The sequence below is a fragment of the Sorex araneus genome, chromosome 4 (assembly GCF_027595985.1).
Source record: "Sorex araneus isolate mSorAra2 chromosome 4, mSorAra2.pri, whole genome shotgun sequence".
Classification (NCBI taxonomy): Eukaryota; Metazoa; Chordata; class Mammalia; order Eulipotyphla; family Soricidae; genus Sorex; species Sorex araneus.
In genome coordinates, this window is record NC_073305.1 from 78,588,293 (window position 1) to 78,613,545 (window position 25,253).

At 55.9% G+C, this 25,253-nt stretch overlaps 3 protein-coding genes across 6 annotated transcripts; 1 reads left to right on the plus strand and 2 right to left on the minus strand.

Moving 5' to 3' along the window:
• The first annotated feature begins 3,453 nt into the window (after positions 1–3,453).
• HSP90AB1 (heat shock protein 90 alpha family class B member 1) lies at positions 3,454–11,717 on the plus strand. 2 transcript variants are annotated; one of them, XM_055134933.1, is made up of 12 exons: positions 3,454–3,651; positions 6,563–6,709; positions 6,934–7,140; positions 7,229–7,388; positions 7,489–7,622; positions 7,706–8,014; positions 8,424–8,589; positions 9,645–9,835; positions 9,934–10,081; positions 10,211–10,479; positions 10,910–11,243; positions 11,347–11,717. In XM_055134933.1, exons 2-12 carry the CDS (start codon positions 6,563–6,565, stop codon positions 11,454–11,456), a joined length of 2,175 nt encoding a protein of 724 aa, XP_054990908.1. In that variant the 5' UTR covers positions 3,454–3,651; the 3' UTR covers positions 11,457–11,717. The 2 variants fall into 2 exon arrangements, with proteins under 2 accessions (XP_054990908.1, XP_004605885.1); XM_004605828.2 differs by lacking the exon at positions 3,454–3,651 and adding an exon at positions 5,081–5,239.
• A 137-nt stretch (positions 11,718–11,854) lies between these two features.
• On the minus strand, positions 11,855–15,323 carry SLC35B2 (solute carrier family 35 member B2). 3 transcript variants are annotated; one of them, XM_055134935.1, is made up of 4 exons: positions 15,186–15,323; positions 14,495–14,688; positions 14,163–14,317; positions 11,855–13,340 (listed from the first exon to the last, which is right to left on the minus strand). In XM_055134935.1, exons 1-4 carry the CDS (start codon positions 15,194–15,196, stop codon positions 12,402–12,404), a joined length of 1,299 nt encoding a protein of 432 aa, XP_054990910.1. In that variant the 5' UTR covers positions 15,197–15,323; the 3' UTR covers positions 11,855–12,401. The 3 variants fall into 3 exon arrangements, with proteins under 3 accessions (XP_054990910.1, XP_054990911.1, XP_012787606.2); XM_055134936.1 differs by having other exon boundaries at positions 14,495–14,647; positions 15,186–15,307; XM_012932152.2 differs by lacking the exon at positions 15,186–15,323 and having other exon boundaries at positions 14,163–14,313; positions 14,495–15,110.
• Positions 15,324–15,876: 553 nt separating this feature from the next.
• On the minus strand, positions 15,877–24,391 carry NFKBIE (NFKB inhibitor epsilon). Its single transcript, XM_004605942.2, has 6 exons — positions 23,941–24,391; positions 21,670–21,772; positions 20,396–20,618; positions 18,427–18,515; positions 18,099–18,338; positions 15,877–16,916 (listed from the first exon to the last, which is right to left on the minus strand). The coding sequence occupies exons 1-6, from the start codon at positions 24,225–24,227 to the stop codon at positions 16,851–16,853; spliced, it is 1,008 nt and encodes a 335-aa protein (XP_004605999.2). The 5' UTR covers positions 24,228–24,391; the 3' UTR covers positions 15,877–16,850.
• Positions 24,392–25,253: the final 862 nt, after the last annotated feature.

Consider the following 25,253-nt stretch of genomic DNA (forward strand, 5'->3'; position numbering starts at 1 on the left):
CTCGGGTCATGGCTGCTGTAACTGCATGCAAGGACCTTAACTTCTCTGCTATCCCTCCAGCCCAGGCTTCTGTGTTTCAGCCACACCTACTGGTGCTCAGAGCCGACTCCTGGCTCTGTACTTGGGGATCACTCCGGGCAGGGCTTAAGGGGCCAGATGGGGTGTTGGGGATCAAACCCTGGTCACAGCGTGCAAAGCAAGCGCCCTACATACTATACTCTCTCCACAGGCCCTAAGCTCCATGTTTTTTGTTATGGTTTCATGGTTTGTGGTATTTTGGGGCCACAACTGGCAGTGCTCAGGACTGGCGCCTGGCTTGCACTCAGGAATCACTGCTGGTGGGCTCAGGGGGCTAAATGGGCTGCTGAGGATGGAATCCTGCTGGCAGCTTGCAAGGCAAGCACCCTACCTGCTGCCCTGTGGCTCTGGCCCCAGCTTTCTGTCTTTATAAACCACATATGAGTGATTATTTCTGGTCTTTTTGTCCTTTCTACTTCGTTTCTCTTAACAAGATGTCTTTTAGTTCCATCTACGTTTGTAGCGAAAGCAAGAGTTCATCTTTTCTGATAACTGAGTACTATTATACTGCTTATCTGTCACAATTTTGGGAAGGTTGTGTTTGGGCCACACCTAGGAGTGCTCAGGAATCACTTGGGGACCATAGGGGGTGCTGAGGATTGATTCCAGAATCCCTGGCTGGCCAGGTGCAAGCCTATCTCCAGTCCCTATATTTACAAATTTTTTTTTTTTGGTTTTGGTTTTGTTTTTGGGCCACACCCAGAAATGTTCAAGGGTTACTCCTGGCTCTGAGCTCAGGAATTATTCCTGGTGGTGCTCGAGGGGCCATGAGGGGTGCCAGGGAATGAAACCCAGTCGGCCACACGCAAGGCAGATGCCCTATCTGTTGTACTACTGCTCCAGTCCCACTGGCCCCAATTTCTTGAAAGTTTCTAAACTTTTTTCGGAGAGGCTGAACCATTCTACACCCCCGTCCCCGAAAATGACTGAGGAGTCATCTTTCTCTGTATACCGGCCAGCACTGACTGTTTCTGGTCTTTTCTGGTCTAGGCCATTCTCACTAGTGGACTTCGCTTGGCTTTCGGGAGTCTTCAAACCTCTTCTGTGAAAGGTAAGAGGATAAAAACTGTAAAACTGTAAATTTTAGAGCAGGAGACGTAGTACAGGGGTTAAGGCGCTTGACTGACACGCAACTGACCCTCATTTGATCCTGTGTCCAACTATGGCTCCCCCAGCACCTGCAGAAGTGAGCCTGGAGCACAGTTCCAGGAGTAAAGCCAGTGAGGAGGTGTGGCCCCAAAACAAAACAACAAAATGCAGATTTGATAAGCTATATTATCTTTGCCACTATCAGTGTTATAATGCTCTCAGATTGAGAGGTGATCAAGATCGAAGGCAGAGGGCCAGAGATAAAATGGCCAAATTCAGTAGAAGCTCTGAGGAAGCAGAGGAAGGGCAGGGAAGTTGAGGCATGGGGAGCCCTAGAGTAGGTCGCAGGGAAAGGTGAAAAAACCTCCTTTAATAGTCTCTTAACCGGAAGGTTGGCTGTGCACTCTGCATTGGGTTTTATTTTTTGGTTTGTTTTTGCTTTTTGGGTCACACCCAGAGATGCACAGGGCTTACTCCTGGCTCTGCACTCAGGAATTACCCCTGGCGGTGCTCAGGGGATCACATGGGATGCTGGGAATCAAACCCGGATCGGCCATGTGCAAGGCAAACGCCCTACCCACTGTGCTATGGCTCCAGCCCCTGCATTGGGTTTAAGACTTGCAAACTGGCAAAGGAAAGGGATTGAGGGAAGACCTAGAGGGTTGAGAGAATTATCATTTGCATGTCCTAAACTCAGTCTCAAAATTTTTTTTTCTCTGGGGCTATTCTCTTGCTAACCTCACCCTGTTTCTCTCCTGACTCTTCATTACCAGCATGAAGACAGCCCAGAACATGGAACACGTGAGTGTGGCTTTATTTCAGTAACCCCGGAGGGTCATAAATTCTTTTTGTAGTCTTGCTGGTGCCAGAGCGCAAATCCAGGGCATCACGTATACCAAGGGCAGGCGCTCTACACTGAGCCCTGTCTCCAGCCCCTGATCACAGCTAAAATTTCATACACTTTTCAAATTCTAAAATCGCACTCTTTTAAAAATTTATTTTCAACCACTAAAAAATGTAAAAATTCTTACCCTCAAAACCTGTGAAAACAAGCAACAGTGGCAGGCCGTGGCTTGTCAACCATGTAGCTTCATTTGGTTGTTTGCCAGTTCAAGAATATTGGACTGACTCTTCGAGGGCTGGTCAGAAATGAAAAGTATCTTGGAAACTGGCGGGACTGCAGTGCAGTTGTGGACAAGCTTCAGAAGACAGCATACATTTTTTTTTTCAGATTTTAATGTATGATGGTCTTTATTTACAACCTTTTTGGTGAAAAAGAGGGAAAAATTTAAAACTTTTTGTGTGTTTTGTTTTGGGGCCATACCTGGCAGTGCTCCTATGTCTGCACTCAAGGATCACTCCTGGGGGTACTTTGGGGGACCATACGGAATGCCAGAAACTGAACCCAGGTTGGTTCAGGCAAAGGAAAAGCCCTACCTGCTGTACTATCTCTCCAAAGTTTAAAATAATTCGACATAGGGCATTATAGCTAATCTGATCATTAAAGAAGTGTGTCAATCATCCTTGCACTGGAGCCATGCTAATCTCTGTATGTTCTGATTTTGTCTATGTGCTGCCTCAGCGGGCACAGGGTCCCATACTTAAGTCTCAGGGACGCCTCTCAACCTCAGCTAAAGTCAGATGAGGATTGAGTCACATGCAGCTGCTCAAAGCACAGGGAGTGCTGGGGATGGGACCTGGGTGGTCCCGGTCCTAGTTTCTGGGCAAGGCAAGCACCCCGCTGGCTGTACCGTCACTCCTGCCTTTAAGGCCGGAACTCCTGAGCACTGCAGTGGTGGCCTTTTTGTGGTGGTGGTTGTTTTGTTTAGAGGCCACAGGCTTCCTCCTGGTTCTGTACTCTGGAATTACTCCTGGCAGTACTCAAGGGGACCATGTGGGATGCTGGGTCTCGAACCTCAAGATGCTGTCTTCAAGGCCTTACCTGCTGGACTGCATTTGTGGCCAAGGAGGAGGAGACCCCCTTATAACTTCTGCCTTCCTTGGTGATTCCTGGGTTCTGGTTCCTCTACGGAGTCTGTGCCTTTCCAAGTTTTTCAGGGGACAGACCCGCGCAGCTTCACTAGCAGGAGCCCTGAGCCTGCTGGCTCGCCGGCTGAGCCTGTAAAGTCTCTGGTGCTTCTCCCACACTGCTGTGATTCACACTTGGCCTGCTGCAGCCCCCACTGGGCTGAGGACACCCTGTCCTTGTTTATGCATCTCTGCATCCCCAGGCGAGACGCTCAGAGTGGGGACTTAGTGTCGGCGTGTGTGTGTGGGAGAGCGATTCTAGAAGGGTGCTTCTAGAAGAGCGCAGTTTCGGCGCGGGTGCAGGATCTGCGCCTTCATCAGGAGATGCTTTAACACTCCCTGTCCTTGACATCTGATTTACCGGAACGCTTCCTGTTTTGCACAGAGGTCTGGGAAGGAAGACTTGGAGCAGGGGACACAGCAGCTGCTGCAGCCTTCTGTTCCCAGCTCACAAAGGTGCACGGGTGGGTGGGTGGGTGAGGGGCGGCCAGCTCGCTTTCACCCCTTCACAGGGTTGAGGGATGGCAGGAGCTGCGTTTCCGGACTTCTGTCCAAGGGAAGGTGTGTTGAGGCTGTGGCCTGGGATTGAGATTTCCATCGGAAAGGAGCACTCTGGGGCCTTCTGGGCTGCGGCACACTCATTGACACAACTCAGGTTTCTCTGGATCTCAGCAAAGGCGAGGAGGAGGGGGAGGCAAGATGCCATGGCGGTGGCAGGGCCGGTGAGGTGGAACCTGGGGCATGGAAAAAGAGAAGTCAGGGACCTTTTCATGCAACACAAGAACAAAGGAAATGTCTAGGAAACAGCGCTGGCATGGAGGACCTTGGGAGCCCCTCCCCAGAAATCAGGGGTGCGGGGGGGGGGGGTACTGGGGATGAGGCAAGGCCGGCTCCCCAGGTAGCGGGAATAGGGGGGCATCAACAGTGGGCTCCGGCGCGCACCGGGCATGCGCGACAGAGCCTGGGGGAGGGGGACTGTGAGCCTTGAAGCTGAACCACCAGGTATCAGGTGCCCGAGAGGGCCGCATCCCCGGCGGCCTCCAAAGGCCCCGCCACCATCCCGGAGTGGGTGGGGGGTCCCCTTCCCTCCCGAGTTCTGGGCTTCTGCAGCACCAGGGGGCCGAAACCCTAGGCAGGCCGAGAGGCAGCTCGTGAGCGGCGGGCAGGGTCCCTAGGGGTACCCCGTTTCTCTCCATTCCCCCCGGGCTCGGGGCAGCACCGGGCGGGGCGGGAGGGCCGGCTAGCGAGCCCGCGGCCGGGTTCCAGCAGCCCGAGAAGCCCCCCCCCCCAGACTGCAGACCCCGCGAAGAGCGGGAGCGGGGCGGGGCCGCTGCGGAGCAGGCCCGGGCTGCAGCGGGCGGGGCGGGGCTCCGGGAAGGGGCGGGGGCGGGGGCGCGAGCGCCTAGACCAGCCTAGAAACTGCTGGAAGGATCGCAGTACCGCCGCCGCTCCCTCCGCCAAGCGCGCCCGAAAGAGTCCCTCGGCCGGCCCGGCGGCGCCCCTCCCCCCGCCGGGGCCACACCCCGCGGCCCACACGGACCCACGCTGTCCCTGCAGATTTCCTCTCCGCTCGCGGTCTGCGCACTTCCCCGGGCAAGGGCGAGCGGGCAGCGGGCGGGGTGTTCCCGGCCGTCCGGCCGCGCCCCTCGTTTCGGCTCTTGGGGGGGAGGCTAGAGAAAGTGTGCATGTCCTGACACCATTCCCAAGTCCTGACTCCGGGCCGGGGTCCCATGCCATGCAGGGAGGAAAGGGGCTGTTGCAAGCGGCGGGCGGCCGCGGCTCGCTCCCTTCACCACCCTCCTCCCCTATTTTGGGCCATGACGTCAGCGTGGCCCGGAGGCGCAGGTGCGGGACGTGCGGACGCCTCCTTTAAGGCGGAAGGATCCGGGGCGGGCGGTTGGGCTGTGCTGCGCCTTATATAGGGCGGCCGGGGCCACAGAGCCGCTCTCTTGAGTCGCCCCCGTGCAGCCTTGTCGCGGCGCGTGAGCTGGACCCTGTCCGAGCCCACCCTGCTCCTTAGTGTTCGCGGCTCTTCTCCGTCACGGTAAGGCCGCGGCCCCTCCCGAGCCCCGGAGCCCGCCGGTGCCCGGGCCTGCGGAGCGCGGGCGCCCGTGGCGCTGGACGGCGTGCGGCACTCGGCTCCGTCTCCTCGGGAGGGCGGGTGGGCGGGCGGGCTGGGGGGCATCGTAGGAGCTCCCTCGCCCACGGGCTGTGGGCCCCGGCCCGGACGGCCGGCGAGCGGGGTGGGGGCGGTGGGCAGCGGCACGTGGTCGCCGCGCCGGCCCGGGACGCTGCCATGTTTGTCCCTCCACTTCCGGACCGGGCCCGGGGCGCCGGACGCCGAGCGAGGGTGGTCGTTGGCGCGGTCGCCGTGACTCAGCGCCGGCCGGGCCCGGCCCAGCACGCCCCGCGCCGGACCCGTTGGTCCAACTCCCGGGTGGGGGCGGGGAGGCTGTCGGGGGGGGCCGTCAGCGTCGGGCCTTCTGGGCCCGCCGTGCGTCCCACCTTCTAGAGCTTTCCAGAAGTCCGCGTGGAGGCGGAGGGACCGGCGGCGCGGGGGAGGGGCAGGTTCTGGAAGCTTCGGGGACTCACTCCTCCCCCGCCCCTCCCCTCCCCGGGAGCCTAGATTGTTCTGGAAGCTTCTGGAGCCCAGCGCCCCGCCCTGGTGCCCGCATGCTGGGACGAAGGGAGGCTGCGCGGTGGCGCCCCCTCCTCGCGTGGCCCCGGGCCTGCGCGTGTCCGGTGGTGACGGGGGGGGGGGTGCGCGACCATGGCCACCATTTTAATCTGCTGGGTTAGCGCCTACTTGAAAGCTTGCCGGGTTGAGGGGTCGTGCCCGTGTGCGTGGCCATACCGGAGCCCTCGCTTCCGGCCGTGGCCCCATGCGGGGACCACTCCCCTCAGCTTAGGGATCAAAGGTCCCTGTCTCCTCCCCCTCGTGGGGCGCCTGTCTCGCGTTCTCCGTGTGGGACCGCCGTTGAAACTCCGGTTGACGCAACCTCGCGCCGGTCACCTCTCCTAGCCCCCGAGGGTGGTGGAAATGTGACTCGTTTGGTCTTGGCGGGTCACCCGAGGGTCACCCGAGGTTCTCAGGCGAATTTATCGCCTCAGTTTTTTGTAGTCAGCCACCCCTGGATCCGAGTTGGTCTGATCTGGGGAGTCGTGTCCAGGAACACGGTCTCAAGCTTGCTCGTGTTGGTAATGCCCCCCTCGTGTTCGGTTAAGGCTGCAGGCGGAGGTCTCGGGCGTGCATAACGCCCAGCTCTTAGTAGTGTGAACCGAAATCCCGAGTCTCAACAGATTGTGGTGGAATTTTGGAGCCAATTGAGTAGTCCTATAATTCTCTAATTGATAATTTTTGTTTCAGATGCCTGAGGAAGTGCACCATGGAGAGGAGGAGGTGGAGACTTTTGCCTTCCAGGCAGAAATTGCCCAACTGATGTCTCTCATCATTAATACCTTTTATTCCAACAAGGAAATATTTCTTCGGGAATTGATCAGTAATGCTTCTGATGTGAGTAATCTAATTATTTTTGCCTTCAACACTAAAGGGAAGAAAAGACTGGGTGCTTGGTATTTTGAAATTAGTGATTAAGGTCTTACTAAATGGTTTGCTTCGATTATTGGTATATCGGATATTTTAGGTAGTTGGTCCTCAAATTAGTACTAAAAACATGAAAAGTTTCACATAAGAGTTACTATTAAAACAGACTCATAAATTGCAAATTGTATTTGCAGGCCTTGGACAAGATTCGCTATGAGAGCCTGACAGACCCTTCCAAGCTGGACAGTGGTAAAGAGTTGAAAATTGACATCATCCCAAATCCCCAGGAACGTACCCTGACTCTGGTGGACACAGGCATTGGTATGACCAAAGCCGATCTTATAAACAACTTGGGAACCATTGCCAAGTCTGGCACTAAAGCATTTATGGAAGCTCTTCAGGTATGTGGTATTTGGGTGCACAGCATTTGCTTTTGTTAATGTTTTGTCTTGTTTAAAACAAGTGCCTTACGTGAAAAATTTTTTGCAGGCTGGTGCGGACATCTCCATGATTGGGCAGTTTGGTGTTGGCTTTTATTCTGCTTACCTAGTAGCAGAGAAAGTGGTTGTCATTACAAAGCATAATGATGATGAGCAGTATGCCTGGGAGTCTTCTGCTGGAGGCTCCTTCACTGTCCGTGCTGACCATGGTAAGTTTTAAGATGCCTGGGTTTAAGTTCTGGAGGGGATAAAAGTCTTGCCTCTCTTAGTGGACCTTCATTTCATTTTGCACTTAATTGTGATTTTCAGGTGAGCCTATTGGCCGGGGTACCAAAGTGATCCTCCATCTTAAAGAAGATCAGACAGAGTACTTAGAGGAAAGGAGAGTGAAAGAAGTAGTGAAGAAGCACTCACAGTTCATTGGTTATCCTATCACCCTCTATGTGAGTATTGACTGGTAACTCGTGTATGATAGCTGTAGCTTATAATGCCTTCAGTATCCACAAACTGTTCTTTGTACTTGCAGTTGGAGAAAGAGAGAGAGAAAGAAATCAGTGATGATGAGGCAGAAGAGGAGAAAGGTGAAAAAGAGGAGGACGATAAAGATGATGAGGAGAAGCCCAAGATTGAGGATGTTGGCTCAGATGAGGAGGATGATAGCGGTAAGGACAAGAAAAAGAAAACCAAGAAGATTAAGGAGAAATACATTGATCAGGAGGAGCTAAATAAGACAAAGCCTATTTGGACCAGAAACCCCGATGATATCACCCAGGAGGAATATGGAGAGTTTTATAAGAGTCTGACCAATGACTGGGAAGACCACTTGGCCGTCAAGGTAAGAAAGAGGGCTTTATTTAGTTTGATAGGAGCAAGCATAGAGGATTTTGCTAATAGACATACTGATGGAGCCAGCAGCCTTCCCAGTGATTGATGTCCATGGCAGTTTTACATATCCATTGCTTTGTTAGGATACATGTCAATGTCACTGCACACAATTTTACGTCCAAGATTCATATGAATGAAATTAACTGTTGGCATCGCCTTGACTACGGAAATTTTAATAATATTAAAGGAGGGATAACACAAGAGGTTACAAGTGCTTATACCAGCTTACACTACTCAATAACCAGTGTCTCAGAAGGTCCCCCTAACACTTGGGGCAGTGCATGGAAAGCAAACACCCTTCTCTGTAAGTCTGTCCCAACGCCTACCTTTATTAATACTCATCTTGTATTTCTTTTCAGCACTTCTCTGTAGAAGGTCAGTTGGAATTCAGGGCATTGCTCTTCATCCCCCGCCGGGCTCCATTTGACCTCTTCGAGAACAAGAAGAAGAAGAACAACATCAAACTCTATGTCCGCCGTGTGTTCATCATGGATAGCTGTGATGAGCTGATACCAGAATATCTGAGTGAGTATATCTTTTGCTGCACGTGGTTAAAGCTTTTCTGTCTGTCTTTGGGCCATACCTGGTAGTGCTCAGGAGTTATTCCTGAGATCAGGAATCCTGTTGGGCTTGGGGGGAACCATATGGAGCTCTAATGTGGGGCTGCTATGTGCAAGACAAGCTGCCCCCCTATTTGCTTCTGTACTCTGTCTAGCCCCATACACAGTTACACTTTACAGGAATGCAACCAGTTTTCCTCTGGTGCTGGTGAAGGCCTAAATGTACACAATGTATGTTCTATCATTAAGCAGTTAGCTACCTACCCATACTATTCTGCCATGGATTGAACCGTGGTGCTCAAGTGTGTTTACCTTTGACCTGCTACATCCCTTGTTTGGGAATTGGCTGTTTTCAAGCATCAAACCTCTATAGATGAAGTTACAGTGAAAAGCTATTTTTCACTGCTGCATCACCAGTGTTCCCCCCTTCCCCTGCCCAATTATATTTCTGGTCCTTATAGAGATAGTTTTTATGTCTATAAGACATGTTTTATGTCTATAATATGTCCTTATAGAGATAGTTTTTCTGGTAGGGATTCAGTCTAGACTTGGCAGAGGCAGCTATCACCTGCTATCTCTTTAAAGTGGAGGGGGGGGCACTGCTCTCAAGACTTACTTCTGGCTTTTATACTCCAGGATACCCTAGTAGGACTTGGACCAAATGTAGTTTCAGGGATTTCTGTTGAGTGCAAGATGAGCATCCTACCCTGCCTACAGTGGGTAGGATCCTGTTTCCCTATCTGACCTTTTCATCATGATCCTTTATGGTTCTTGGGGATCAAACACAAGGTATTTTAAATGTAAGGCTAAGTGTTTTACGTAATACTGAGCTCGTTGGCCAAAACAATACCAAATAACTTGAAGGTTATTTCCCTTAAGATTCATAGCTATACAACATATCACCATCTCTTCAGGGAGGGTTGTTAGTGATTCAGCTAAGGACTCATCTGCATGCAAAGTGGGAGCTCTAGTCTGTTCATGTCTGCTGCTTATTATTTTTTCATCCCTGGCTTATTGCAGACTTTATCCGTGGTGTGGTTGACTCTGAGGATCTGCCCCTGAATATTTCTCGAGAAATGCTCCAGCAGAGTAAAATCTTGAAGGTCATACGCAAAAACATTGTTAAGAAGTGTCTTGAGCTCTTCTCTGAACTGGCAGAAGACAAGGAGAACTACAAGAAATTCTACGAAGCATTCTCTAAGAACCTAAAGGTAAGATGTTTATTAGCAATCCAGGTGGATTGTCTATTCACCAAATAATTATGTAGGTAAGAGATTAATTCCAAGTAAAAATTTTTCTGTCTTTAAAGCTTGGAATCCATGAGGACTCCACTAACCGGCGACGCCTTTCTGAGCTGCTGCGCTATCACACTTCTCAGTCTGGGGATGAGATGACTTCTCTCTCAGAGTATGTCTCTCGCATGAAGGAGACTCAGAAATCCATTTATTACATCACTGGTATGTTGGAGCCTCTAGGTCTGGTTAAAACCTTGGGTGGGGAAGAGGGGGAGGAACATTTATTTAAAGGGAAAATATCTGAGAACAGATGGTGTGTATTCTGAGTTATTGTTCAATAAACCTTAACAGGCGAGAGCAAAGAACAGGTTGCCAACTCTGCTTTTGTGGAGCGAGTGCGAAAGCGGGGCTTTGAGGTAGTGTACATGACCGAGCCCATTGATGAATACTGCGTGCAGCAGCTTAAGGAGTTTGATGGGAAGACCCTGGTCTCAGTTACAAAGGAAGGCCTGGAGCTGCCTGAGGACGAAGAGGAGAAAAAGAAAATGGAGGAGAGCAAGGCAAAGTTTGAGAACCTCTGCAAACTTATGAAGGAAATCTTGGATAAGAAGGTTGAGAAGGTAAGCACTAAAGGAGCTTCTGGCCGATTTTCTCCATCTCATGGCCCTGAGATGAAGATTTAAGACAGTTGGCTTAGGGGCCAGGTATATGCCATATATATATATATATATATGTAAGGCATTTATTTTGTACTAGGCTTATATATATACGTATATAAGGCATTATATATATATATATACATAAGGCATTTATCTTGTACTAGGCTGACCTAAGTTTGATTTGCTAAGCAGAGAGCCAGGAGTAAATCTTGTTTAAGTGTGGCCCCCAAAACAAGTTGACTGGTACTTGATTTTAGTCCCTACCAACATCAACTTAAGTTGATGTATTTGAATTTGGCTTTGCTTTAGAGTTTGAGGCACTTAAACACCTTCAAGGCAAGAGTAGGAACCTGATGTAATACGAATTCGGGCTTTTTGTGATTCTTCACAGGTCACAATATCCAATAGGCTTGTGTCTTCACCCTGCTGCATTGTGACTAGCACCTATGGCTGGACAGCCAACATGGAGCGGATCATGAAAGCCCAGGCCCTTCGGGACAACTCTACAATGGGCTACATGATGGCCAAGAAGCACCTGGAGATCAATCCTGACCACCCCATTGTGGAGACACTGCGACAGAAGGCAGAGGCAGACAAGAATGACAAGGCTGTCAAGGACCTTGTGGTCCTGTTGTTCGAAACTGCCCTGCTATCCTCTGGCTTCTCACTTGAGGACCCCCAGACCCACTCCAACCGTATCTACCGCATGATCAAGCTAGGCCTGGGTGAGTTCCCTTAGCTGCCTGAGGCGCCAGGGGTGCTACAGTTACGGGACAGGCTTGAATCTGTTAGGGGCAAATCTCAGGTCATTTCTTCTCTGCTTTCCAGGCATTGATGAAGACGAAGTGACAGCTGAGGAGCCCAGTGCTGCTGTTCCTGATGAGATACCCCCTCTTGAGGGCGATGAGGATGCATCTCGCATGGAAGAAGTAGACTAGAAGTTTCTACCTGCAGACTTGCTCTCTGTATAGTATCCTAATCCCTTCTCCCAGCAGTCCTCTGAGTGGCGTTATCCACCTGGCTCTAGTGGTCTTTTTTTTTTTTTTGTCCCATTCCTGTCTTTTCTATCTTAAAGGCAGGATAGGGGTAGGGTTTCAAGCCACCCCCTTCAAATTTGACTACAGGTTTGGATGTTGTGTATTGTGTTTATTTTGTTCTGAAATTAAAGTATGCAAAATAAAGATGATGTGTTTTCTACAGTGCTGCTCTGAGACAAGTACAAATACTCTGTACCTGCATTATAAAATGCCGTCACCATGCAACCAGTATAACTGGTAACTGGTCACACCATGAAACAGTCTAGCAAACAAAGCATGTATTTCACTCGACACAGGACCAAGACATTGCAGCAGTTTAATAAAATAAAATTATAATAGAGCCAAAAGTTACATATCCAAAGTACCAAAACCTGCAACTGGCCCATGGAGCTTAGTGATCCAGGAGCATTATAGGGGGTGGTGGCATTACTGGGCTGACCCCCTTTTACCCCAGCACAGCACCATCTTTTTCCTGGAAAGCAGCATTTTGAGCCTACAACACTTGTGCTTTTCTCACCAGAGTTAAAAAATGCAAATCTCTGGGAGGAGCCCAAAGGTATTCCAGGTAGGGGACAAGCACAGGTGACCTGGCAGTCAACAAGGAGACTTCAGGGGGCAAGGGCTTGGAAGGTGCCAGTCTTTAGGAACCTTTCCTCCCTTCTGTCCACCTTGGACTCAAATCACACTTTGAGAGGAAGGGTGGCGACTTAAGGCAAAGGGGGATTGGGGGCTGCCTCCAGGGCTGCCCGTGTCCAGCTGCAAAGCTGGCTCACACTGAAAACCTGCATTTTGCCTTTCAGCCAGCCAGCCAGCGTCTGAGCGGCTACCATAGAGGAAACTTGCCCTTCACACTTTCTGTACTGGGGGCTCTACAGGCAGTGCCTTCTTTCCCCTTTGCTTTAGACGGCCCTTGGCATAGACCCGGAGTAGGAGGGCAATAAAGACCACAGCCACCCCCAGCCCTCCCACCACAGTGATGGTGTGGCCATAAAGGAGGCAGGAGAGAAGGATGGCAAAGGCCTGGCGGAGGGTCATGATGATGGTGAAGATGGCAGCCCCGAACTGCCCAATGGTGTAATAGATGAAGAGCTGGCCACATGCAGAGCAGACTGACAGCAAGAGGGCATGTGCAGCAAACTCACTATGTCTCCCCATGAAGCGAGTCCCCTCCAGAAGAGCCCCTTGCTCCAGCAAGGACCCCACTGTGAAGAGGCAGGAGAAGAGGTTGACCCCAAACATCATCTGAACTGGTGACATCTTATAGGCAAAGAGAGCATCCTGCCAGTTGGAGGTGAAGCTGTCAAAGACAATGTAGCCCGCCAACAGGATGAGGCCTGAGAGAGTGGTGGTCGGAGAGCTTCGGGGCTCTGGTCCACTAGACAGCAGAAACATGCTGACTCCGATGGAGATGAAGGCAGCTGTCAGGTACTCCCAGTGTTCATAGCTGCGTCGGGACACCAACTTTCCCATCAGCATCACAGGGATCACCTTAGAGGCTTTGGCCAGCACTTGGGTGGGGAAACTGACAAACTTGAGAGCTTCATACTGGCACCAGCTGCTAAGTACATTAGACAGGCTGGCAAAGGAATACCGGTACATGGGTGCCCCATGCCGGGGCTGCTTGAAGACCATGCAGTAGAGGCCAGCCACAATCAGTGCCAGCACTCGGTTCATCAACACCAGGAACTGTGAGTCCGTGAAGTGCTCCCCCGGTGATGTGGGTGTGGCTCCATAGCTTCGAGTCATCACTCTTTCCTGCAAGACCCCCCAAGTCAGGTAAGAGACCTGGGTAAGGAAGGTGGAAACAGACAATAAATAGTTGAGCAAGAGAGAAAAGGTGAACACAACTGATTCTCACTAGTTGTCGTCCTCAGGAAGCTGAAATGATTTCAAGCAGTAGCTTCGACTGCTGGTCCACGGGTTGCCGCTGTCTGATATAACGACACAATCCATGTATTAAGTGGGAATAACAAATGGGCGGTGGAAACCACTGATCTAAAGAACAGCATGTAAGCAAAAAAAAAAAAAAAAAAAAAAAAGAATAGCATGTTTTGGTTTCTCTACTGACTGGAAGTTTCCACTTCCTAAGCCTAATTTCACCTTGTAGGGAATCAAGTACGCAAAGCACATTAAAATGACAATGTACAGACCTTGTCTTTCCCCACCCGGGTATATTAGGGTATGTGGTATGTTCATAACCAATTCAGGGAAGCAAGAATTCTCGGAGAAGATTGGAAACCTGTTAAACAGGGTATGTGGGGTGAAACTAACAGTGCCCATTCCAAAATGCTATGAGGTCAGCTTAGCATCCCTCCCACAGGCCTTAGCAGGGGGCGGGGGGGGGGAGCTGAAACAGCGACCTCAAACTTTGATCAGATTTACAGCAGATGAGCCACTGCAGGAGGAAGTGTAGTAACGGCATAGCAGATAACACGGAAAAGAGGGTAACAGAAGGACAAAAGACAGTGCTTCCAGCACTTGAAGAAGATGGTGGCAGAGTGTGGCCCAGAAAAGAGAGCAACCAGCAAACTTGGGTAAGGTGAAAACTTGGGTTCCAGAGACCCACCAGGAGCCACCCAGAAAGAGAAGCAGAGCCTGCCCACCTACCTGGAGACCCGCGGCACAGAAGAGCAGCTTCAGGGCCTGCCAAGTGGGCGTGGTCTCCGGGGGCTCTGGCCGGGGAGTCAGAGGCACCTCGTCGGAAGGCTTGACCTCACTGCCAAACACGCAAGCTTTCACCAGGGGATAGCAGAGACCCCTGCCTGAAAAGGCACACAAGATCAGGCCCCACCACGCCCTCCAGAGTTGCCAGCTCTCCCGCTGCAGACCTCCCTCCCTCCCTCCCTCCCTCCCTCCCCTCTCCTGATCACATCCCGCCGGCCCTCCTAACCCGGCCCTCCTAACCCGGCTCAGGGGCCCTTCACCCTTACCCCACACACCTGTCTCTAGGTAGTTCTTGCGCCTCAAGTACCGCACCAGCAGGTACCCGGGCACCATGAAGCTGGCGTAGCCCGCCGCGTTCACCAGAAAGCGAAATAACCACAGCTGGGTCCATGACGCCGGAGGCGCTTCGGGGGTCTCCCCACCGGCCCCTGGGGAGGGGAGTGCCGTCAGCACCACCACTGCCCACCACCTGCGGGGACAGCGGGCAGAGAATCAGAGGGCCGTTGGTCATCCATCCCTTCGGCCATCCGGAGGAGACCACGCTGGAGAAGGGCCCCGAGTCTCCTCCCCGCCCCGCTCAGCTGCAGCCCGGCCCGGACAAAGAGCCTCTCTCTCTCCTGGGGGGGCCGGCGCGGGCCGGGCAGGGCTCCCTCCCTCCCGGGGGCGGGCCGCCCCTCCGGCCACACAGGTTCCCTCTGTTCCCGGCCGGCGGCCCGCAGCCCAGGCCAACGGCGGCGGCCCCGTCTGCCCTCGCCCTCCGGGGACCCCGATCCCTCCGCCCGACTCTCCGAACGCCCCGGGGAACGTGCAGGATCCCCCGACTCCCGCTGGTTCCGGGAACTGCGCGGGCCTGCGGCCCCACAGCCGCGACCCCACCCGGGCCCCCCCAGCCCGTACCCAGGAAAGGCAGTCACGTGGCCTGGGGGCTGGTCACGTGAGCCCGCGGCGCCCCCCCCCCCCCCGCACCTGGCATCCATGGTTCCCGGGCCGTGGGGCGGAGCGGGGCCGGGGGATGCGGGTCTCCGGGCCGCACTCGCCCTCCGCTCCCGCCGCCGCTTCCAGCAGCAGTGTGAGTGCGACCAGCGGAAGTGCCGGCTCTTCCCGCCTCCCTCCCGGGCCAGCCCTCCGCCCCCGGCCGGGCCACGCAGCCCCCCGGGCCGCCGCCGCGCCACAGCGCCCTCGCGCGGCCCGGAGGGGGAGGTGGCTCGGGGGCCGCTGCCCGTCCGTCGCCTGCGGGCGGGGCCGGGGCCGGCGCCTCTCAGCGCGGGGGGGGGGGGGGTGGTGGTGGCGGGGGACCATCTTAGGGGCAGGGACGGCGAGGCCCTCCGGAGTCCCCGGCACTTCCTCCTGTCGCAGTTGGCCCGAGTTCCGGCAGGAGGATGTGACCTTCCTTTTCGGGCCGGGCTGCCCGTGCTCGCCCCCCACCCCCAGTCCTCGTGACCTTCGGGGCGCTGCCCGACCTGGCCCCCGGCTGCATCGCCCACTCAGCGCCCCCGGTAGAGTCCCCCTGGCCGACTCTCAGTTCCTCTAACTCACCCAAGACTTCCCCGAACGTTCTCCCCGTCCCTCCCTCGGCCTCCTGGGCCCCCTCCCCAGGCTCGGCCCTCCACCCGCTCCCTAGTCCTCTCCGCTCCTGTTCTCCACAGGACCCGTCGGAATTCACAATAGCGTATTTATTTGCACGTTTATGAACGACTGCCCTGCTCACGGGACTGTGAGCTCTAAGGGGCCAGAGGCTGTTGATTTACTCCCCGTATTCCTCATGGCAGTGGAGCCTGACCTGACATGTGTGGAATGAAAGAGAGTCAGTTAAAAGCCGTGGCCGCCTTGTGTCACCCTCCCAGGCCGGCCCATCTGCTCCGGGCTCTCCAGATGGGCCCTGGAGGTGGCGGGGAGGGGGGAGCCTCCCACCTGGGTCGCCCTTTCCCTCCTCAGCCCCTCCGCATTCCCACAGAAGAGGCCTGAGGACTGTGGGTTCCTCTCCCCTCCCCAGCGAGGCCCCAGCCTTCTCCCTGCCGCCACCACAAGGTCACAGAGTGGCCCGCCTGAAATTTCCCAACACACAGACATGCACGTACACAAAACAACTGGGGCAGAGCGCGAGCAGCGTCTCTGCAGGTTTAGTGTTGTGTCATCGAGAGTTCCTCTTCCCCAGCGGCCAGCTGGGGGGCTCCTGTGTGAAGTCTTTCACCTTTCAGTCAGAGTTCTCAGCAATGAGGTGGAATCCCTCAGGCTCCTGCGGGTTCCTTGTTCAGTCCTGCCCCACTGGGGGGGGTCCATGCATCCATGCTTTCCTACAGGTTGGCAGTTCCAGCCTGAGCCAATAAGGCCCGGCCCACCTCAGGGGAGGCAGACCGGCTTTGCACAGGTCATCCAGGGCTTGGCAAGGGGGTGGGGCGGCGAAAGGGGGCAACTGTCCCAGCATCTCTGCTGTCTGGAGCACTCGGCCTTCCAGACGGTTGCTCTCGCTTTGGGTTCCTCCTCTCGCTCCTGCCTGCCGGCCACTGGCTGTCCTCAGCAGCCCTGGGGACACAGGAAGGGCACGGGCCTGGAAGCAAACTGCAGCTGCTGTGGCTCCCGGCGTCCGGAGGAGCAAGGCAGTGTCCTGGGGGCCCCAGAGCCAGCCTGGCTTCAGTTGGCGCACCTCAGTGGCTTTCCGGAGATCTTCAGGTCGTCGAAGGGCAAAAGAGCAAGGGGCTAAGGGAGAGAATGGAGTGGACATCAGGCCCCCAGAAGGGGCAGTCACGCAGGAAGGAGGCTAGGGAGAACCCTGGGGCCATTTCCTCCCGACCAAGTGAGAGCTGAAGGATACCAGGGAACACTTCTTCCTACCAATCTCAAAAAACGGGGGCTCCCTCCAAAGCCCCCGAGGATTGGGACTGGATAGAAAAGACTCATTAATGACCCCACTTCTATGGCCCACTGACTTCAACTGCTGTTGACTGGATGAGCAAGACCCCATCTGTTATCTGACTGCTTGGCTTTCTGGTTAGATCCTACGTCTTCTCTTAAGTTGATGTTTATGCACACTCCAAAATAAATAAACCCCACAAAACAGGGACCCCTTGGGGTAGCGAGAGCCCCAAGGTCACAGTCAAGTAATCATTCGAGGGAAATGCCAGAGTATCAGAACTAAGAAGCACCTAGGAGGTAATTACCTCTGTTCTTTTTTTTTTTTTTTTTTTGGGGGGGGGTCACACCTGGCTTTTGCACTCAGGAATTACTCCTGGTGGTGCTCGGGGGACCATATGGGATGCTGGGAATTGAACCCGGGTCAGCTGTGTGTAAGGCAAATGCCCTACCCGCTGTGCTATCACCCCAGCCCCTATTCTTGTGTTTTTGAAGGTACATGATGGGGGCGGGAAGGTAAGAATGTGTAGAAAATCTCCCGTTTACTTTTTTTTTTTTTTTTTTTTTGCTTTTTGGGTCACACCCAGCGATGCACAGGGGTCACTCCTGGCTCATGCACTCAGGAATCACCCCTGGCGGTGCTCAGGGGACCATATGGGATGCTGGGATTCGAACCCGGGTCGGCCGCGTGCAAGGCAAACGCCCCACCCGCTGTGCTATCACTCCAGCCTCTCTCCGTTTACTTTTGATTCCAACCATGGAAATACCTGAGCCACATTCCTCATCTGCAACCACTTACTGAAGTGGAGCCTAGGAATCCAGGACGGACTCCAGCCCCACCGACCAGACCCCGAGCTGTCCTCATCTGCAGGGATGCTGGCCAAGTTCATGGGGGCCTCGGGAGGGCAGTTCGGGAGAGGCTGCTCAAACCGTTGGTGAGAGCCACAGCCTCCACACGGGGACTCCTGACCAAGTGACCCTGGGCAGCGTGGGGCAGCTCCTGGGCAGCTCTGGGTGCAAGCCCCTTACATCCTCCGCCAGGTCCTGCGGCGTCTCGTCCTCCACGTTCCGCAGCAGGGAGTCGGCCCCTGCCTCGCACAGGGTGGATGCGATGCTGCTGAGGCCACGGCCAGCGGCCAGGTGCAGGGGCGTGCACCCGTTGAGCATGCGGGCGTCCACCCGGGCGCCAGCCTGGAGCAGGAACTGCACCAAGCCCCGCTCCTGGGTCTCCACGGCCAGGTGCAAGGCTGTTTTTCCACTCGTGCCCTCCTGGAAGGAGATCAGGACGTCAGCGAGCCGCGGGGGTGGGGTGGGGGGGCTGGGCGGGGCCGCGCTGTGCCGGGATTGGCCGGCTCACCTGCGCGTCTATGTCAGCTCCGTTCCCCAGCAGTAGTTCCATCAGCCTGCGGTTCCTCTGCAAGGTGGCGATGTGGAGACAGGCCAGACCTGGGGTGGGGTGGGCGCAGGGGCTGAGCAGGTGCACCCACCAGCCCGGCCCTCGCTCTCTTCGGGGACCTCGCTACCCTTCAGCCCCAAGGGGCCACCGCCCACTCAATGCTTTGGGTCACAGGACTGTTAAAACGCAAACCCCAAAACCCCCTCAAAAGTCTAAGGGCGAAAAGGACTCAAAGTTTCCACCTCTCCGAGTCATATTATCACAACGTTCATACTTCATGCTCCAAGGGTCAGGCTGCCGAGTGACACACTCCCCCATCACCGCCCTCCCCCCGCACCCCCAAGCCCCATTCAGAAGCCACCTCCTTCAGACCTCTCCAGGTCTGCGCCCACCGCCCCACCTCCCCACCTGCCCAAGGCTCCTACAGTCCTTTTGTTATTTCCTTCCCGGCCTGGACCCCTGCTCTTTGCTTAGAGAATTAGGTTCATAGTTACATCCCTGACCTCCTTCGAGTCACTGCTCAAATGTCTCCGTCTCCCCTATTTGTTTTCCTTTTTACATCACACCCCGCGTTGCTCAGGGGTTACTCCTGGCTCTGCACTCAGGAATTACCCCTGGCGGTGCTCAGGGGACCATATGAGATGCTGGGAATCGAACCTGGGTTGGCTGCGTGCAAGGCAAATGCCCTACCCATTGTGCTATCGCTCCAGCCCGTCTCCCCTATTTAAACATGACCTCAAGCCCCCTTCTGGCTCTCATCCTGCTCTTTCTTTCCCCCTTTAACCTACTGTATAAATATTCATACTCCTAGGGTAGGTTAAAGGGGGAAAGAGCAGAATGGAATGGGGGTCCCCCCTTTAAACTCCTATAAAGTGAACCCACTCAGTTCATTTTTCGGGAGGTGAGGGGAGAGGCTACTCCTGGTGGTGCTTGGGGATTACTCCAGGTGAAGCTCGGGCTACCATATGGTGCCAGAGACCAACCCTGGACTCCTACAAGAAAAGCATGCCTCACTCCTTACACTGACTGTGTCTATATATATGGTTCTGTTTTGTTCCCAAAAACAAAGGAATTCAGGCCAAGCTTCTAGACTAGCATGTGACATACAGAAGGTCCTCAGTGCAACTGAAGCAAATTAACGGATTACTCTAACCTCTACTATTTGAGTCACATGGGTGAGGAATGCAGTTCAGTGGCAGAACACATGCTCTACATGTATGAGGTCCCCTCCCTCGCCACACAAATGAAGTAATACATTTCTTTTATTTTTGGTTTTGGGTTTTGGGTCACACCCGGTGATACTCAGGAGTTACTCCTGGCTCTACACTCAGGAACTACCCCTGGCCATATGTGCAGGGGAACATATGGATTCAAGCGATAGAACATGGGTCAGCCACATGCAAGACAAGCAACCTACCTGCTGTACTATTGCTCCAGCGCCAAATTAAGTAACATATTTACATGGAATGAGATTAAGGTAGGGCTGGATCGATAGCGCAGTGGGTAGGGCATTCACCTTGCACGTGGGCAACCCGGGTTCGATTCCTCCGCCCTTCTCGGAGAGCCCGGCAAGCTACCAAGAGTATCTCGCCTGCATAGCAGAGCCTGGCAAGCTACCCATGGCGTATTCGATATGCCAAAAACAGTAACAAGTCTCACAATGGAGACATTACTGGTGCCCGCTCGAGCAAATTGATGAGCAAGGGGATGACGGTGACAGGGAGGTCAAGGTTAAATTCTGCTTAGCCTGCACTAGGTTCTCAGTCAATTCAATGATCACATTCATTCATTCATTTAGTAGAGATGGACTGAGCACCTATGTGTGTATGCACCCATTTATGTGCTTATGTGGAGGCAGATCCATGGACCCCTTCCTGTGAGCGGGATCCCAGTCCTGTCCCCTCCCACGGGCCCTGCGGCTGCCCCGCACCTTGCCAGTTTTGCAGTTGGAGGTCCAGAGAGTGGGTAGATCCTCTGCCTGGCTCTGGCCGTGCCTCCAGCAGGCAGCGGGCACAATCCAGGTGCTGGCGCTGGCAGGCCACATGCAGGGCTGTGTCCCCACGCCGATCCTGGAGCACCCGGCTGGCCCCCTTCAGCACCAGGGCCCGAACAGCACTCGGCTGGTCCAGATGCACAGCTAGATGGAGCGCTGTCTGCAGGCATGAAGAGAGGGTGACAGGGCCACCATGGCACGCATCCCCGCTCATCCCCCAGTAAACCGTGGCACAGATTACTAAGCAGTTATCCACGGGACAGCTGGGAAGGGGGTGGGGGTGCACAGCACTGTCAGCTGCCAATGACCTCTGAGGACAGCTTCTAAAGGCGCTGGCCCTGGTCTTCCAAGGATACCTTCTAGGACCTCCCCTTTGTCATCCTTTTTTTTCTTTTTGGATCACACCCAGTGATGCTCAGGGGTTACTCCTGGCTCTGCACTCAGGAATTACTCTTGGCGGTGCTCAGGGGGGACCATATGGGATGCTGGGAAACCAACCCAGGTCGGCTGTGTGCAAGGCAAATGCCCTACCCACTGTGCTGTCACTCCAGCCCCTTTTGTCATCCTTGACCCAGCTCTTGCAACCCCAATTCTGGGAGTTGCGGGGAGGAGAGTCTCCCCTGCTCTTCCCAAGTGTCCCTTCAGTCCCTGAGAAAGGATAGCAGGGTCAGGCTGGAGCGTGGGCCCTCCCCCCCTTGGTGAGAGCCCTCCACTCTCCCTGGGGGCTGGGAGGAGAGGCCACATCCGTCTGGCACAGCCCTCTGTCAGCACTCCTCCAGGGGATCCCCCGGCAGCTGGCCTTTATCACACCTGCTGTGTACGGAGGTGTGAGCACTGGGCCACCTGCTGCATAAGTAGGAGTTCCCTTGCCCTGGCTGGGAGCACCACGTGGCCCAGGGCTGTGTCTTACTCATCTCCGGACCTCGTTTTCAGTGGGCCTCACAAGTGCTTCTTTTTTTTTGGGGGGGGTCACACCCGGCGATGCACAGGGGTTACTCCTGGCTCTGCACTCAGGAATTACTCCTGGCGGTGCTAGGGGGACCCTATGGGATGCTGGGAATCAAACCTGGGTCGGCCACGTGCAAGGCAAATGCCCTCCCCGCTGTGCTATCGCTCCAGCCCCCTCACATGTGTTTCTTCAGCATGCAGCCCAGGCTGAGGACCTGGCTGCTGGGCAGAAGGAGCCTTTGGGCCCCGATGCCTCTACCCACCTGGTAGAGGTTGTTCTGAATGTCCAGGACCTCCTGGGGCAGCAGCGCCAGGCAACAGAGCAGCACAGCTGGGGCCTCATGAATCACGGCCAAGTGGACCAGCCTGGGGGAGGGGCAAAAGGCAAGGTTTGGGGTCAGGCCCCAAGGCCAAAGAGGCTGGGGTTGGGACAGCGGGCGTATCCGGGGGTTTGCAGGAATGCATGACTTTCTAAGTAGTTATCCACGGGGCAGCTGCAGAAAGTGAGTGTGGGCCAGGAAGGCAGGATCAGGGGCAGAAAATCCGGAGCCTGGGTGTGGGGGCTCCAAGTCCCTTGGCCTTCCGGATAGCTGGGCTGGGCTGGGGAGCGTGGGTAGGTGCCGGTGGGCCTGGAGCTTCCTGTGCACCCACACCCCACTCTAGTCCCTCTCCTGATCCCCTCCAAGACTCTCCAAGACCAGCAGCAGCTGAATGTGGCGGAGGGCTGCTGGGTTCTGCCGGTCATACCCCCTAGGCCAGAGGCGGGACAGAGAAGACAAAGGTGCCCTGTCCCACAAGCAACTCAGTATTATTCATTCCAAGGCCGAGAAAGATAAAGCTGAAAGAGACTCAGGAGGGCAAACAGCACTGCCCCCCACCCCCAGGGGTGCGTGAGGGCCCTCCACACCCGAGGGCTGACGGGGTTCCAGGGACTCCTAGCCTCCGTGCTCTTCCATGCACCTGTGAGGGGGAAGGTTGTGTTCTGCAGAGCATGTGTGTTCGGCAGGGGACAGAGAGACTTAATCTAGGGCTGGGCTGTGTGCAGGGGCCAGTGGGGAGGGGAAGTTCCTGTGTTGGGGGTTTTCCCCCCAGCATCAGGTGGTGAAGACTAGAGCCAGAGCTGGACGGTCGGTGGAAGGGTGAGGGGGGCAGCTCAGGGGGGCAGCTCGGCTCAAAGGCCTGGCTGGGGAGGGGCAGACCCGGGTGGTGGGGGTGGTGGGAAGGGCCCAGGAGCCAGAGTGCAGGGAGGAACCGCGGCTGGAAATCCCCAGGGCCAGGCCAGGGCTGCGGGCTGGTCACCGTCTGAAGCCACCTCCCTCCCTCCCTTTCTCCCTGGCTCGTCCCTTGTCCCACTTCCTCTTCCCAGTTCCATGCATCCCATGGCCCAGACAGTTCCCTGGGAAGAACATGCCCCCTTCCTTCTGGGGATCCCCTGGGGATTCTTGACCCCTCCCCCCAAGTCTGGACACCCCAGCTGACTCCCTCAGAGAAAAGACAAAAACTGAGGCTAAAGACAAGCTCCCAGGGAACAAAGGTCTGCACTATGGAGACCCCAGGCAGCCACCCCAGAACTGGCTGCAGGCCTGGGAATTGGGGAGGTGGGCCCAGAGAACTGGAAGGTCCGGGGTAACTTCTGGCACCCTGTCCTGGATCTCCAGGTTGTCCTGTTTCAGGCCTCCCAGGTTGCATCTCTGAACCTCAGATCAGGGCAGACACCTCTGCCTGGCACCCCGCTATTCATGCACCCCATTCCCATCCTCTCCGGCTCACCCCTACCCTCCAGCAGCCATCCCCATCTCCCCACAAAGCTTTCTTCGTCCCCCAGGGGCGAGACCACAGCAGCTGCTGCCCCTCACACCAGGGGCCCCCTGGCCCAGTTCCCCGCAACTCAAGGGGGGTAGGGGGCGGGGCTGGCCGTGGAAAAAGGCAGAGGGAGGGGGGTTTGGGGCAATGGAGGGTGTCAGGGACACTGACTCCAGCCCTCACTTCCCCTTTCTCTGCAGAGGAGGAAGTGAGCTGGGGCTTAGCGCTGCCTCTCTGCTGGGCCGGGTGCACCCCAGCCCGCCTCAGCACCCCCACTCCTCCGGGGGGAGTCTCAACTCTGCACCCGGGCGCCACCGCCACCGCGCGCTTCCTGGCCCCCACCGGCAGCCTGTGGCTGGCACCGTGTGTTCCTTCGGGGCTGGGCTTTCTGAGGTCAGGGGCTGGGCACCCCAGATATCGAGGAAACCAAGCAGCCTCTGCCCTCGCCGGACACCGATGGGCTGGGCGGGTCGGGGGGCTTTTCCCCGGCCGGGCGCGCGCGGCGGCTGCAGGTGTCGGCCCAGGGCCTCCCAGAGGGCTGGCGGCGAGACCTTAGCGGCGTTTCCCTGCCCGGCCGGCCCGACCGCGCTCAGGGTGGGACGCGGGGCTGGGAGGCGCGGGGACTGTCCCTTGCAGGGCCGGGCGCTCCGCGCGAGCGAGTGTCCGGGGAGGCGAGTTGGCCAGGCGGGGCCGGGGCTCGCTGGGTCCCAGCCGGCACCCCCCCTACTCACGTGTCCCCGTCCTCGGAGATGTAAGTGAGCGCTTCCAGCTGCTGGGGGCTCAGGGCTCCGGCGGGGGGCTCGGTCCCGGGGCTCCCCGACAAAGGCCGGGCGTCGGCGGGCGGCGCGGGGCCGCAGGCGGGGTCCGGCCGCTGGCCGTGCGGCTCCTCGGCGGGGCCCCGCGGCGCGGGGCAGGGCCCGGGGGGCTCGGGCAGCGAGCGCAGCGAGCGCAGGGACTCGATGCCCGAGTCGTACTGGCTCTCGTCCGCCTCGTCCGGCCCCTTCCGCGCCTCCGACATGCCCGCGGGGCCGGCCCACGGCTCGGGGCTGCGGGTCTGCCCGGCCGCCGGGGCCTCTTCTGCGTCCCGCGGGGGCTCCCGGGGCCGGCGCGCAGGGCCAGCGCGGTCCACGGCGGCGGCCAACGGCTGCAGCTGGGCAGCCAGTTCTGACGCGCGGCCCGGCCCGCCCCCAGCCCCGCCCCGACGGGCGCTTCCGGGCCGAGGCTCCGCCCTTCGGAATCCCCCGTCCCCAGACCTGCGCCCCCAGCCAGAGGCCCTGGGCCCTGACTCACTGTACCTCCCTCCGGCCTCGGCCGGCCTCCTGACCGAGCGCGCACCACCCACCCATTCATTCTCTTCTCCAGTCTCTCCATGCGGTCTTGCTTCCCTTCCTCCGTTGCTTCATTTTCATTCATTCATTATTTCCTTTCCTTTTGTTTGGATGCCAGGATGGAATCAGGACCTTGGAAGGGTTGAGGCGTGTGTTCTTCCATAGAGCTTCATCTTCAGTCCCCCACTCGCTTGTTTTCATCTTACTTTAAATTTTTTAAAAAATTGATGATGATGATGATGATGATGATGATGGCTTCCGGGCCACTGCTGGCAATGCTCAGGGTACTCCTGGTTCTGTGCTCAGAAATCACTCCTGGCAGGCTCGAGGACCATATGGGGTGCAGGGGATTGAGTCTGGGTTAGCGGAGTGCAAGGCAAGCACCTTACCCACTGTACTATCTCTTGGGCCCCTCCAATTGGTTTTTTTTTTTTTTTTTTCTTTTTGGGTCACACCTAGCAATGCACAGGGGTTACTCCTGGCTCTGCACTCAGGAATTACTCCTGGCGGTGCTCAGGGGACCATATGGGATTCTGGGAATCGAACCCGGGTCGGCCTCGTGCAAGGCAAACGCCCTACCCGCTGTGCTATTGCTCCAGCCCCTCCAATTGTTTTTTTAAAGGATTTATTTAGAGTTTACAAAACTGGGTGCCTGTTGAGGACCAAGTGGGTAGAGGGACATGAAAACACAATTTCCTGTCCACCACCTATTTCTC

What these genes read in the sequence shown, in the direction of transcription:
- HSP90AB1 (XM_055134933.1), top strand. Translation starts at nt 6,563, where the DNA reads ATGCCTGAGGAAGTGCACCATGGAGAGGAGGAGGTGGAGACTTTTGCC. An exon ending in TGATCAGTAATGCTTCTGAT is followed by an intron (nt 6,710 to 6,933) that starts GTGAGTAATCTA and finishes TTGTATTTGCAG; the next exon opens with GCCTTGGACAAGATTCGCTA. An exon ending in CACTGTCCGTGCTGACCATG is followed by an intron (nt 7,389 to 7,488) that starts GTAAGTTTTAAG and finishes TGTGATTTTCAG; the next exon opens with GTGAGCCTATTGGCCGGGGT.
- SLC35B2 (XM_012932152.2), bottom strand. Translation starts at nt 14,730, where the DNA reads ATGACCAACGGCCCTCTGATTCTCTGCCCGCTGTCCCCGCAGGTGGTG. An exon ending in CAAGAACTACCTAGAGACAG is followed by an intron (nt 14,314 to 14,494) that starts GTGTGTGGGGTA and finishes CTTTTCAGGCAG; the next exon opens with GGGTCTCTGCTATCCCCTGG. An exon ending in TCTGTGCCGCGGGTCTCCAG is followed by an intron (nt 13,341 to 14,162) that starts GTAGGTGGGCAG and finishes TTCCTTACCCAG; the next exon opens with GTCTCTTACCTGACTTGGGG.
- NFKBIE (XM_004605942.2), bottom strand. Translation starts at nt 24,227, where the DNA reads ATGTCGGAGGCGCGGAAGGGGCCGGACGAGGCGGACGAGAGCCAGTAC. An exon ending in TTCAGAACAACCTCTACCAG is followed by an intron (nt 20,619 to 21,669) that starts GTGGGTAGAGGC and finishes TCATGCCTGCAG; the next exon opens with ACAGCGCTCCATCTAGCTGT. An exon ending in CCAACTGCAAAACTGGCAAG is followed by an intron (nt 18,516 to 20,395) that starts GTGCGGGGCAGC and finishes ACCCCACCCCAG; the next exon opens with GTCTGGCCTGTCTCCACATC.